The 15,216-nt window shown below is 37.8% G+C and overlaps 1 protein-coding gene across 2 annotated transcripts in view; it reads left to right on the top strand.

Moving 5' to 3' along the window:
• Nucleotides 1–3,473, top strand: part of LRP12 (LDL receptor related protein 12) — a 73,616-nt gene extending 70,143 nt beyond the window's left edge. For both annotated transcript variants that reach the window (XM_011291429.4, XM_011291428.4), the window contains one exon: nt 1,181–3,473. In XM_011291429.4, coding sequence (XP_011289731.2) covers nt 1,181–2,047 — 867 coding nt within the window. In that variant the 3' untranslated portion in view covers nt 2,048–3,473. The remainder of the gene's footprint in view (nt 1–1,180) is intronic.
• The last annotated feature ends 11,743 nt before the right edge of the window (nt 3,474–15,216 follow it).

Genomic DNA, 15,216 nt, shown 5'->3' with positions numbered 1-15,216 from the left:
TGAAAAATCTGACTCATGCCGATCTTCATATTTCTTATTGACGGTCCGTGCCAGATTATTAAATATTCCTATAACCGTAGTTCCTTTGCTTTCTGTGAATTATATTCCTGAGCTTATGTTCAAAAGGCCTATGTGGGACTTACAAGTAAGTTTCATACCCATCTTGAAGAGAGGTGGGAACACATGCTATCAAGGGAAACTCTTTTGTTCTGTGAAGGGAAAGGGAGAGCCCTTCCTTTTGGCAGGGTGAACTTATAGCATCATCGGAAAGGGAATATGTCAGCTCACCATTTTTTCCTGGAAATACTGTATTTTAAATACCAAATGCCACAGATGAAAGCTGTGTTTGTTCCAAGTTTGAATACTCCTTTTTATAACCACTAGATGGAGCTTAAAGACTGTTTTATATAAATGTTGTATGTTTTTAAAATAACCCATTAATGTATTCATCTAGGAAAATGAGTAAATTTTCAAAGAATAAGCGTGTGAAAATTTATGCTTAACGCTATGCTGTAGAAAATGAAACCTAATCTTTAAAGATTGAGAAGAGTCCAAATGTCTCAAATACCATTGTGTTGTAGTGCTATAAAAAAATGAATCTTAAACTGTGTTTCCTGTGCTGTATTATAAATTAATTAATTCTCTTATTTATGACAGTATAAATCAATCTTCACTACCCATTCATTCAACAAATCCTTGAGAACCAGCTGTGAAATATATATATAACTTCACCATGTTTGGGAAAGTTTCAACCTTGTAAATCAAGTCTGACTTGTTCTGTGTTTAAAAACAAGAAAGGCATAAACCAGATAAAGAGCCTAGTTTACATTCCTAGCTAAGGCAGTGTCAAATAATTTTGTCCCTTTGGCACACTTTTAGAATTGGATTACAGCATCCAGTTTTGAAATAAAATAGTTGTTGTAATTGATATGAAACATCACTCTAAAGTTGTATGTATAAAATGCAGTGTCAGGAAAATCTTAAGTGAGCAATGGTACGAGTTATAGATTAGATTCTGTGGTAGGTGAACCTTTACAGATGAGAGAAGTGAATTCATCTTTCATAGACTCTAACGATGAGTAATAGTGTCTTTACCCACAACACGTTCTTGTTAGAAGCATGTTTTCTGTGTTAATACTTCATTGTTAGTGATCTTAAGATCTCCTCTTATTTTCTGTAGGCTTCTGTTTTGGAAAACCTGAGGCTGGCAGTACGATCTCAGCTTGGATTCACTTCGATCAGGCTTCCAATGGCAGGCAGATCCAGCAATATTTGGAATCGTATTTTTAATTTTGCAAGATCACGTCATTCAGGGTCGTTGGCTTTGGTCTCAGCAGATGGAGATGAGGTTGTCCCTAGTCAGAGTACCAGCAGAGAACCTGAAAGAAGTCATGCTCACAGAAGTTTGTTTTCTGTGGAGTCCGACGACACAGACACAGAAAATGAGAGAAGAGATACGGCAGGAGCATCTGGTGGGGTTGCAGCTCCTTTGCCCCAAAAAGTCCCTCCCACAACAGCAGTAGAAGCAACAGTGGGAGCAAGTGGAAGTTCCTCAACTCAGAGTACCCGAGGTGGTCACACAGATAGTGGAAGGGATGTGACAAGTGTAGAACCCCCAGGTGTGAGTCCTGCGAGGCACCAGCTCACAAGTGCACTAAGTCGTATGACTCAGGGGCTGCGTTGGGTACGTTTTACATTAGGGCGATCAAGCTCCGTAAATCAGAACCAGAGTCCTTTGAGACAGCTTGATAATGGGGCAAACGGAAGAGAAGAAGATGATGATGTTGAAATGCTAATTCCGGTTTCCGATGGAGCTTCAGACTTGGATGTGAATGACTGCTCCAGACCTCTTCTCGATCTTGCCTCGGAGCAAGGACAAGGGTTTAGACAACCATACAGCGCAGCGAACCCTGGAGCGAGGCCAAGTAATCGAGACGGCCCCTGCGCACGCTGTGGCGTCGTCCACACTGCCCAGATCCCAGACACTTGCTTGGAAGCAACACTGAAAAATGAAACAAGTGATGATGAGGCTTTGTTACTTTGTTAGGTACGGATCACAGCGAGCGAGGCCATGTACGAGTCGGAGCAGCATCCGTTCGTTGTTTTGTAAACTTCACAATTAAACTAGTTTTAATTTAAAAGCAAAAAAGATGCAGGGTGATTTCTTATTATTATATATTAGCCTGCATGGTTAAATTAAACAACTTGTAACTCTATGAACTTTAGAGTTTACTATTTTAGCAGCTAAAATTGCATTATGTATTCATATTGTTCAATAATGTTCTTCCATTCGTTTTAATTGTTTTTATCCTGGTACTGTAGTTCACAGTAGAAATATGGCTGCTGACTCATTCAACTGTCAGTTTATCTATCCTATGTTAAAACATTTGTTTGTACAAAATAATACCTTCTTCTCATTGAACCCTTTATGCTTTTTGCCATTACATCTTGTAACTTAATATATCACATTTCAAGGTGGTTAATGTACAAAAAAAAAAAAAGCCCCTTATATTCACCTGAGTTTTTATTTAGGTAACATCTGTCTAAATATTATTGGATTTCATCATAATATGAGCTTTCTCAAAGGGAAAAACCTTTGTCTACAAATTTTTCTCTTACATTTAACATTCTGTGATGTGAAATTTAGATAGAGTTAGAAAAATTAATGGCAAAAGTGAAACTCTTTTATAGATTTTCTAATGTTGACTTTAATACTCTAATATGGTACAAACCAAATGGTAAAATCCCAAGTCATTTCTTTTTTCATCCCTATTTCGGGACAGAATTAAGCAGATGAAGATATTCTACTATGCATTAAATCTTGAACTTTATAAAAAATGTACAAAAATTGTACAAGATAAGTTCCAACTGGTAATGTCCTTCCCTGGTACAGGGTGATGCTTGTATTGGACCCTAGGGATTTGCACTAACGTCATGTCAAGGTCACAGATGAGTTCAGTGCACAAGCACTATCACTTTCAATACTGTCATTTGCTACCACAATGACTATATATTTCCATAGCTTTGGGGGGGGGCGTTTTTATTACAACTTGAAATTGCTTTGCTGGTTTCATATTTATTTGTTGTATTTAAAGACTGCATTATTGTAAGAGTGGTTTTCGATATATTTTATTCACTGCAGGGGAGGATCTTGCTACACGTCAGAAAGCAAATTACGAAATCATTCAGATCCTCCCCCCTTTTTTAAGTAGAATGAATTGCAAACCCCGCATATTTTTTTATTGTCTTTTCTTGTTTATTTATTCTTTAGCTGTCTGTTTTAATAGCTTAATGATTGAGTATGAAATATGTATTTGTGTGTGATTATTGCTATTTATTAAATTTTCAATATTTTGCTGAATGTCATTTTAAAGCATGTTTGAGGTCTTGTGTATTTGTCGTGTTATGCTGTCAGAAAGAACTGACTGAAATGTTTTAATATGTATCAAAAATTAAAAATCACTTTTTTTGTATTGCCTTGAGGTACTTTTTAAATCAGAGTTGCTCTTTATTTTTGTTGCATTTTGGTGCACGTGCAGATTGAGGCCGTAAAATACTGCGCTGTGTCTAGAAGAACATTGAAGGGCAGGCAGTCTTCTTCAGAGTAAGGTGGTAGCTTATACCAGCACTTGAGGGTAAAAATTCCTAAGGAGCTGAATATATTTGCCTTTGAGAAAACTTCTTAATTAATGTTTCTTATAAGATGCAATAACTCACTTAGTTCTCTTTGTATGATTTTCAGATGCATTTCAGACCCGTATAGAATATTTTCCTAGCAGAATTTGTATCACCAAATTAATCTTATTTAGGTCCTACTAATACACTGTATTGTATAGGTTTCTTGGTTTTGTTTCCTGGCATTTCTATTTTAATTTCTTTCTATAATTAACTAATACATTTTCCTGGTTCAAACAGTAAAAGGTGAGTCTCTCCCCTTCCCTGACACCCATCTTTTAGTTCCCTTCCACCAAATTCTGTATACCCCTCCAAAGGTACCATGTAAATCCATAAATGTGTCCATATATATATAAATGCCATATATAATAATACAAATTGTAACCTACTGTGCATCCTTTGTACTTTTTTTAAGGGAAAAATGTATCTATTTAAGTTTGAATATTAAAGCTAAAGTTGGGTATTTCTTTTATTTCAATTTTCCCACTTAAATCACAATCAATCCGGAATGTAAGGCTCCATTTTTTTTCCCCAGTTAATTTTATCCTGCAGCTCTTTATTAAATAATACATTCTTTCCTTCCTATTTGAAATGACACTTTTATCATATAATTTATATACTATTTGGATATGTTTCTAGATTCCAATTCTATTCTCTTCAATTGATCTACCCTTCTCTTTTTATACTAGCCCTACACTGTTTTAATAACTGTAATGTTTAAATGTTTTAAATATTCTTGCTTATTTTTCCATTTGAACTTTAGAATTGACCTACTCAAGTCTCACAAAACAAGTCCCATTAGTATGTGGGTTTTTTGAACCATTTTTTTCCTTAATGTTTATTTATATTAGAGACAAAACATGAGCGGGGGAGGGACAGAGAGAAGGAGACACAGATTTTGAAGCAGGCTCCAGGAAACAACGTGTCAGCACAGAGCCCGACGCGGGACTCGAACTCAAGAACTGAGGTTATGATCTGAGTCGAAGTCAGACAACCAACTGAGCCACCCAGGTACCCCTAGACAATTTTAGTTTTTATAGATTAACCTAGGGAAATTTGACATCATTATCATGTTAAAGCTTCTGTCTAAATCATGGTACCTATGTAAAACTGGTGCCCATTCATTCTTTTTGTGGTTGTTTCCTTTAGACATGTTTCGCATTTTATTTATAGAGATCATCTTCGTTCTTAAGAGTTTATTCTTAGGACTTTCAGTGTTTTTGTTATCAATATTAAGGAAGTCCTTTTTATATTTCAATCTGTGTTCAGTGTATGTTAAGCCTAATGATTTCTTTACATTAATTTTCTCCACAGCTACCAGACTACCATTTTCTTATAGCTAGTAATATTTTTTCTTTTGTGTTCTCTAGTTACACAATCATATTTTCAAGTTTGCATACCTCTTTACATTTTAATTGCATTGTCTAGTACTTCTAGAATAATGTTAAACATATCAGTCAATCACGTTAAGGAGAATCAATTGATCCACCGATCTCTATATTTAAAAAAAAACTTAACCAAGAATGCATGTTGAATTTTATCACATGCCTTTTCACTATGGAGATGATCATATGATTCTTTTCCTTTGATCTTTTAATACGTTGAATTTTATTAATATATTTTGTAATTTTGAACCATTCTTGCATTCCTGAAATGAACTACTTGGCCATGTGTATATTTTTAATATATTGCTACGTTATATTTTATTTAGCATATTTGCAACTGTATTCATCAGTGATATTAGTCTGTAGTTTTTATGTGTGTGTGCTGTCTTTAAGAAGTTTGGTTTTTAGTTTTATGCTGGTGAATTTGGAAACTTCCTTTTCCTTTGGTCCAGAACAGCTTAAATTGCATTGGAATATTCTGTTCCTTAAAATTTCAGTGAAATGATCTGATGGATGTTTGGCTAGTAGCTCTTTAACAACTTTGTTGCTATCTTCTGTAGTAATTGGTCTGTGTAGTTTTTATATCTTAGCTGACATCATAAATCTTCCATTTCATCCAAGTTTACGAATTTAGTTGCATAGCGTTGAGCAAAGTTATCTCTTTCTCTTTTGTGCATATGGCTCTCCCTTGTGTATTATGTTTGCCCTATTATCTTCTTAAATAAGATAGCTAACAGTTGACATTTTGAACTTTTTGTTTGTTTCTCCCAGAGTGGTATGTTTTGAATATCTCTGTTCTATAATATTTCTGTTTTCCAATTAACTGACTTCCACTTTAATAAATTTCCTACTTTTTGCTCTCCTTAGTTCATTTGTTGTTTTTTCCCTGACTCCTTGAGTTAGCACTTCATTCATTCATTTTTATTTTCTAATTATTAATGTAAGATTTAAGGTGTAGACAATTCTGAGCACTGTTTAAGCTGAATTACTTAGATGTATTGGTGTTGTCATGACTCTTATATTCTAGATATTGTGATATTTCAGTGTTTATTTCTACTTTAATCCAAAAGTTGTTTTACAGAAGAAAATTTTTTTCCTTTTTTCTTTTCTTTGTTCCTTTTTTCCTCAGATAATGGAATTTTGGTGTGAATAGTAGTTTTGTTTTCTGATTCTTACATTAATTTTCATTTTTATGGCATCAAGATCAGAAAATGTTATATGTATTATTTGGGGAGATTTGAGTTTCTTGTCCTTTCTCATTTTTTTTTTAAGTGTTCCAGGAACACTGTTAAGTACATTCTCTATTTATGGATACAGATTTTAGTAGATATTACTCAGATTATCATGACATAGTACTTTGTCTTGCCTTATCAGTCCATCAGTCAGGGCTCCAGGATTAGTTTGGAAGAGACTAGAAACCAAGGAGGCTGTGCTAGGATTCTTTGGGCCAGCAGCCCTGCCTTAGCGCTTGTCATCAGCCGGGACTGAGAACATAAGCACAGGATGAAGGGGAGTCTTTCTACAAGCTCTGGAGTTTCAGTTTCTACCACTGCTACCCCCATCATCCACTGTTCTGCTGGAAATAAATGGGTGAGACAGGTTAAAAGGACAAGGAAAAAGGTACTATACATTCAATTTGCTAGGTATTTGTTGAGTACCTACCACAAACCCATTGATGATGACGGTGATGATAAGAGCTCCATTCTAGCTGCTTGCTGGTTCCTTCACGCCCTTGCCCCTGAACTTCAAGGGAGACAATGACAGCAACTTCATAGGACCTGTTTTACTTACCCTGTGTAAAAATTGATAGGCAGTAGAGAGGTTGGTTCTTGGAGTAACTGCACCCTCGTTCAGAAATAGCACACAAATTACAAGTTGCATGTGGCTACTACCAGGGGCTGGAAGTTGGCTGATTACATCTTTTTCTGAGGCCCTCAATATTCAAGGTAGAATGAGACAAAGTAAAATTCGCAGAATTTCAGAGCTGGAAGGAATCTTTTGAAGGGAAGTAACAGATGTAGCTGATTAATCAGGAATGTTTTCCAGTTCAATGAAATCTGTATTTTTTCTATGCCTTGTAACATAAGCCATATATGCACACATGGTTTAACCATTATGTGATGTTACGGATTTTTTTTTAAAGGTCATTCTTTTTGACATGTTTTAGCACATACCTGACCTAAATAAGTGTATCCCCATGTTCACACTATCAAAAACCATTTCTAAGAGTCCTTTACCACCAGCTGTTTCTTTGTCATAGGAAAGAATTCTCAAAGCACATACTTATTTACCCCTTGTTGAATGACTACCATCTGTCAAGCCCATTATATGGATCTTTGGATCCTCACAGTCCTGTGCCAATAGGACAGAAGTCCTAGAAGGACTTAAACTAAGACAATGGGACAAAACTAAGAGTTGACCTTAGTCTTGTCTGCCTCAACAGTTGTCTTTTGAATAAGATGAACCATAGAATGAAGTAATATCAGTAAAGAAAAATACCCATATTCAAATTGGAGCTAACAAACCTGGATTATTATGCAAACTCACTGAGCCTCAGCTTCCTCATTTTAAAATAAGGATAATAATATGGGGCGCCTGGGTGGCTCAGTCGGTTAAGTGCCCGACTTCAGCCAGGTCACGATCTCGCGGTCCGGGAGTTTGAGCTCCACGTCAGGCTCTGGGCTGATGGCTCAGAGCCTGGAACCTGCTTCCGATTCTGTGTCTCCCTCTCTCTCTGCCCCTCCCCCGTTCATGCTCTGTCTCTCTCTGTCTCAAAAATAAATAAATGTTAAAAAAAAATTTTTTTTAAATAAGGATAATAGCAGTTACCCCATAAGATTATTGTGATAACATTTGTAAAGGCCTTAGCACATGTTCTGGTCATCTATTGCTGTGTAACAGACTTCTCCCAAACTTTATACTTAGAGCAACCACAAGTCATTCAGTTTGCTCACAAATCAGTAACTTGGGCAGAGCTCAGTACAGTTGGTTCATCCTGCTCCTTGCATCCACGGAGCTGTAGGGTATACTCACAAAAAAAGCTCACCTATATGACTGACAAGTCTGCTGGCTGTTGGCTGGGAGCTCAGTCAGGACACTTGAATCCTGTCCACGTGGGCCTCTCCATGGGGCTGCTTGTGTTGCCTTAAATATGGAAACTGGGATCCAAGAATGAGTGTCCCAAGGCACCTGCAGAAGCTACAAGGCTTCTTATGACCTAGTCTCGGAAGGCCCAGGATGTCACTTCTGCCGTCTCCTATTGGCCAAACAAATCACTGAAGCCAACAGAGAGAGTGCTAGACCCCACTCTCAATAGTGGACACAGCAAAGAATTTGTGGCATTTGCAATCTACCACAGGACCTGACACATAAACACTAACTTGCCAGTGAATATTTTAAGAATAACAGTGTTACAGTCCCAGGAAGAAGCTCATTTGCCAAAAGGATCAAATCAACTCAGCTCTCCTATCATATGTCAAGTACATCAATTGTCCACATATTGATTACAACTACAAAGGTAAGAGGCATCAGGGTGGCTCGGTCAATTAAGCAACTGACTTGATTTTGGCTCAGGTTGTGATCTCATATCATGAGATCAAGCCCCACTTTGGGCTCTGTGCTGACAGCACAGAGCCTGCTTGAGATTCTCTCTCTCTCTCTCTCTCTCTCTCTCTCTCTCTCTCTTTCTCTCTCTCTCTCTCTCTCGCTTTCTGAAATCTTTATTTTTAAATTTATTAGAGGTGAATGGTGGGTAATCTTTCTCTGACTTATTTTGCTTAGCATAATACACTCTAGTTCCATCCATGTTGTTTCAAATGGCAAGATTTCATTCTTTTTGATTGCCGAATATTCCATTATACACACACACACACACACACACACATGCACACACACCCCACATCTTTATCCATCAGTCAATGGACATTTGGACTTTTCCCACACTTTGGCTATTGTTAATAGCACTATTATAAACATTGGGGTACATGTGCCCCTTTGAATCAGCACCCCTATATCCTTTGATTGAAAACCTAGTAGTACAATTGCTAGGTCATAGGGTAGTTTTATTTTTTGAAGAACTTCCCCACCGTTTTCCAGAGTGGCTGCACCAGTTTGCATTTCCAACACCAGTGCAAAAGGAGGAGCCTCATTTTAAAGGTTTGGGGAAAGGAAGAGAAAAAGTCTCATATCTCTGAGCAACGGCACAAACCTTGGTTGGCTTGGCTACCTCGACTTCTGCTTACATGATGCACCGGTCATAGGCTTCTCCATTACCCACAGAGTAGTACCTTCCTAACTTGTCGACTGGTTCCTAAATTGGAAATAACAGTGGATTGGAGGATTAAATGAAATAATATATATAAGCAAGTTAGACAGGAGAGGTGAAATGTAGTGTAGTGCTCAATAAGCATAGTTATGGTTGATGGTCAGGTTATCAATAAACTGCTGGCCCTGTTCTCTGCCAAAAGTAACTATCTAAGATTTCATTTGAACAAAAGGTTTTCAGGATTAATAAATTTGGAAACCAGTGCTAGAACATTGTAGGACCAAGTCACCCTATGCTAACCTAGGGCACATACGGTTTATTTAGGATACTGAAATAAATATATTCGCAGAGAATTTACTAAGAGTGACTTCAAGTGAAGTTACTGAGATGTCAACTAGGGTAGATCTTCCCATGTGCTGCAAGAAGGCTCAAGCCCTAAGAAGCTTACCGTTTTCCTAAAAGTGACATGGAAGCTTTACTAGGGACAAATAGAGTGAGCTGGAAAAGCATGGGCTTTGGAGTCTGACACATCACAGTCTGAATCCTGACTCTGCTGCTGAAGAGTTTCAGAACTGAATACATCATCTGATCTCAGCCAGCCGCGCTGTCTCATCTGGAACATGGGATAATACCTACCCTTAAGAGTTACTACTGTAAGGATTAAACAAAAGAAAAAGAAAAAAAAAGACTATGCAGAAGACTTTCCCAGAGCATAAGAGGTTGAAAATACATTTTAGTTGTCAATATTACAGATTCATTTTCCAAATTAATACCTTTGTTTTGTTCTCCCCTCCACCATGTGTCACGTGTTCTGTATATTAGTAGAGCTTCTCAAAAGAGCAGATTTACAACAGCCACGGTCCTATTTTCTTGATTACAGGGCCACTTATGTCTGCATCTCAATGAAAAGTGGTATCTTGGCAGAGACCTCTATTTTACTTTACAAAGGCCAAAGTGAAGAATTTCCACAGGGCCCTGAACAGGAAAGATGTTGCTACATGCTGTGGACTTAGTAACATGCATTGAGCTAATATAAATAGTATAAATAACAGGCTTTCAGGGAAATTATTTGTATCCAGAAACTATGGTAATAAGCAACATATAAATAATATTCTAAAACTTTTTTCACTTTCACTACAATAGGATCATGTATATTTCCCTTATCTGCTGAGCCCTGATTTTAAAGAACATAGAAATTTCTGAGGCGCCCGAGTGGCTCAGTCAGTTAAGTGTCCCAACTCTTGGTATCAGCTCAGGTCATGATCTCACGGTTTTGTGGGTTTGAGCCCCATATTGGGCTCTGCACTGGCCCCACAGAGCCTGCTTGGGATTCTCTGTCTCCCTCTCTCTCTACCCCTCTCCCACTCTCACTGTCTCTCTCTCTCAAAATAAAGAAATAAAAAAAAAAGAACATTGAAATTTCTTTTGGCTTTTAGATTTAGTTTTTCCAAGTCTGACTTAAATACAGACTTTGTATTGGTTATTATGCATCGTATGAGTGTTAACATCATTGTGTTCCTATTGGTTTCCTTTGGCTGGATTTGCATTATTACTGTTTTTTTATGGAGATTTCACCATACAATATAATTTCCATTCCTCTAGCTCATGAGTTGCCATTAGAATTGTTTGCCAAGTGTGCAAAGTGATTCTTTGTAACCATTTTCTTGAATGGAGTGAGTGAAAATAAGCATCCATGTGTTGAGTACTTCCTGAGCACCAACGGTCGTACTAGATGCCTTATGTACATCATTTCTAAACCTCAGAACATGTCTGGGTGGTAGATATTGTCCTCTGAAGCAGCAGTATCGGCAGCAGCATTAAGTGCCTTTGTCATTGATGTGGGAAGGAGTATAATTCTTGGAACATGAACTAATTCTTTACTACATGTTCACACAGAGAATAATGGAGAAATTTTACTTTATATTTAAGATTTTATTACAGTCACATAGTGAGCATTTCTGTTTTCTTTGGAACCATATTTGCTTTATTAAAAAATAACAAAAAGATTAGGGGTTCCTGGGTGACTCAGTTGGTTAAGCGTCCGACTCTTGGTTTCAGCTCAGGTCATGATGTCATGGTTTGTGAGTCTGAGCCCTGCATTAGGCTCCACGCTGACAGCGCAGAGCTTGCTTAGGATTCTCTCTCTCTCTCTCCCTCTCTCTCTGCGTCCCCCCACCTCAAAATAAATAAATAAACTTTTTAAAAAATAACAAAAATTTAAAAACAACCACTTCACAATCTAGGATGGCTATTGTCAAGCAGAGAGGGAACTGCAAGCATTGGCAAGGATATAGAAAAACGACCTTCCATACATCACTGGTAGTAATACAAAATGGTGCAGTCACTTTGGAAAGCAGTTTCTCAGTACTTTAAAAGTTAACTATAAAGTTACCATCTGACCCTGAAATCTCACTCTTAGGTACATACCCAAAGAAATGAAAACATTTGTCCACATAAAAACTCGTATGTGAATTATTATAGTAGCATTATTCATAATAACCCAAAAGTAGAAACAACCAAATGTACATCATTTGATAAATGGATGAAAGCATGATATATCCAGAAAATGAAATACTACTTGGCAATAAGAAGGAATGAAGTGGAAAACATCCTACAACATGAAAGAACTTGAAACCATCATGCCAAGTGAAAGAAGTCAGTAAGAAAAGACCACCAATCAATTGTATGATCCTATTTATATGAAATGCCCTGAAATCTGTAGAGACAAAAAGTAGATTATTGGTTACATAGGGCTAGGGAATGGGGAGATGGGAGAGTTAGGATTGGCGACTTCTAATGGGTATAAGTTTCTTTTCGGGTTGATAAAAAACATTCTGAAGTTAGATTAGGTGAATGTTTTTAAACATTGTAAATATATTAAAAAACCATTGAGGGGCGCCTGGGTGGCGCAGTCGGTTAAGCCTCCGACTTCAGCCAGGTCACGATCTCGCGGTCTGTGAGTTCGAGCCCCGCGTCGGGCTCTGGGCTGATGGCTCAGAGCCTGGAGCCTGCTTCCGATTCTGTGTCTCCTTCTCTCTCTGCCCCTCCCCCGTTCATGCTCTGTCTCTCTCTGTCTCAAAAATAAATAAATGTTAAAAAAAAAAAAACCATTGAATTGAACAATGTGGTGAACTTTGTGATGTATAATTTGTCTCCATAAAGCAATTAACAATTAGAGAACAAAAACACAAACAATATTCCCTTTCTCCTTTTGCTTTTAGAATTAGGTCTATGCTATTCCTGTACAAGTATTCTTGCTTATTATTCTGCAAGATAAAAGTAATTGTTTTATCAAATTAGAGACAGAAAATACTGTCTTCATCTATTTAGCCATATAATATAGTGGTTGTCGGTTCCACTGGCCTTGAAATCTGATCAACTAACTGTGTGACTCTGGCAGTTAACCTCTCTGAACCATAGTTTTTGCATCTGTAAAATGGAAGTAATGCTTTCTACCTCATGGAGTTCCTGTCAAAATGAGATAACATTTGTAAGAACCTCAGCCCAGTACCTATTGGATTCAAGCTCAGCAATTAATTATTCCATAAATATTTATGGAGGGACTATATGTGCTCACTCTGTATGCTCTTTAAATCATAATGTGAAGACTTTATTTAATATGAAGCATATATTTTGTAAATCTAGAAAATCATAATTTTATAATATGCAATTATACTTGTACATTAACATGTCCACAAAAGGATTCATTAGTCCTATTCCAGGGAACAAGGAAACTATTTATTTTCCTTTCCAACTTTAAAGAGAGGATAATAACTACATATAAATACAGATAAAAGGTTACCAGGAGTGGCTTATCTATTATTCACAAAAGTTTCTGAACCAAAGAACAGTTGGTCTTTTCGAGATGCCATCTAGTGGTTTATTCTAGCATTACAGTCATTTATTTTGGAACGCAATTAGTCGAATACTTGTTTTTAGTAACACTCCAATGAACTTCTTTGAAGGCAAATGTGTGAATGGAAAAGTAAATAAGGCTGAAGCTCAGTTTGGAGCTCCAAAGAAGTCTAAAAGAAACTTTTAACTGTGATCTAATTAATGTGGACCAAACGCTGAACATTTCCTCCATGTGCTGTGCTGTGTTATTGACAAAGTGAACGTGAAGTTAGTGAGCTCTTTTTATGTGCCATCGATAGGTTTTTGATTACACAGGTAAATAACATCACAGATTAGTGGCCATAAATACACAGCTACATAGTAGATGGGTAGTTAGGTATTATCCTTGACCTACAACATTTTCACTGTGTCATGTCTAGTACTAAGTACCGCTTAACGGCAAAGGAATAATTTTTTCCCAAGAAGAATTTAAGATGCACAACGTTTTTAATGAAGTAGGAAGATATACAACTCCACTACCTTATGTGAGAGAAGTAAGAGCATAAAATGAGATGGCATGGCCAGTGCAGAGGTCGAAAGTCTCTGCTTCAGAGGGCGTGGCGTGGGTGTCGATGAGAGCAGTGCCTGTAAGAGGGCCCGCACCCAGACTGTTTTGTCTGTATTTCATGTTCTTGCCTGTACTCTGATTCCTCCCACGCCTGGGGCATCAGAATCTCAACACTGTCATGTCTGCATAACTTTATACAGTGTTGGGAGGGCTCCAGCGGAGCGCCTGCTATCCCTGCCTCAGCCCCAGCTGGGGTCTGGACTAAATTCCAGCAAGGTCTGCCTTAAATCCCTTTTGCTTTGTATCTTGACAGCATCAAAGGGGAAGGGAGTGGGGTTGCTTTAGATGTACAGCACAGGAAGAACGCTTCTAAGTTGAAGATGACTTTTAGAACCAAAGTAGGTAAACTCTGCAGATACTTTACACCTCACTTTGTATCCAAGTCGAAAGTCAACAAAATTCAAAGCACAGAAAGAAGATAGTGGTTGCCAGGGGCCAGAACTGGGGGCAGAGCAGATTGACTGTAAAGAGGCACAAGGAAACTTTTGGGGCTGATGGAAATACTCTCCATTTTGATTGCGATGGTAGTTGCCTGCAAAAGATTGCATGTCTTTGTCAAAATTCATAGCACTATAGGGGCGCCTGGGTGGCGCAGTCGGTTAAGCGTCCGACTTCAGCCAGGTCACGATCTCGAGGTCCGTGAGTTCGAGCCCCGCGTCGGGCTCTGGGCTGATGATGGCTCAGAGCCTGGAGCCTGTTTCCGATTCTGTGTCTCCCTCTCTCTCTGCCCCTCCCCCGTTCATGCTCTGTCTCTCTCTGTCCCAAAAATAAATAAACGTTGAAAAAAAAAATTTTTTTTAAAATTCATAGCACTATATACTTAAACAAGATGAATTTTACTCTATGTATTTTACTGTTTTTATTTTTTAAACTTTTAAATATAAAATACAGTATTCAAACCCTATTTTGGTCTATGCAACAAAAATCCAAGTGGTATTTTTTTTAATGATTTGCTCTTGCTTAGAATGGCCAAGAAATTTAGCCAAGAATCCATAGGTGATAGGTGATAAGCCAGAACTCATATGCAGATCAGCCCATTTATTTACTCATTTATTTTTTATACCCTTTGTAACCCAGGGTACACTTTCACTATTTCCTTACTTATTATCGTATTGCTGCAATAAGTTTTGCTAAGAAAGATTAAAATAACTCGGAAACCGTGGCACATTCTGAGTGAGTTAAAGGAGCAGGAGGGTTTCTGGAGGCACTAGCTAGTGAAGCTGGCAGACAGGCAGAAGAAACCTCTGAGCCCAGCCTGGTGTTCCCAGCCCTTCGCTTGAGAAGGCAGTGTCTTTTTGTTCAGGGGAATGATGATAGGCGCTATCTTGGGCTGAATTAGGGGCCCCAAGGATACCCGGATATCTTCCTAGACCCTGGAATTTGTGGATGTTGCCTTATAGGGCAAAAGGGACTGTGTAGATATGAAATCG

The sequence above is a fragment of the Felis catus genome, chromosome F2 (assembly GCF_018350175.1).
Source record: "Felis catus isolate Fca126 chromosome F2, F.catus_Fca126_mat1.0, whole genome shotgun sequence".
Lineage (NCBI taxonomy): Eukaryota > Metazoa > Chordata > Mammalia > Carnivora > Felidae > Felis > Felis catus.
The sequence above is the reverse complement of the archived record's forward strand: the minus strand, read 5'-3'. Positions and strand labels throughout refer to the sequence as shown.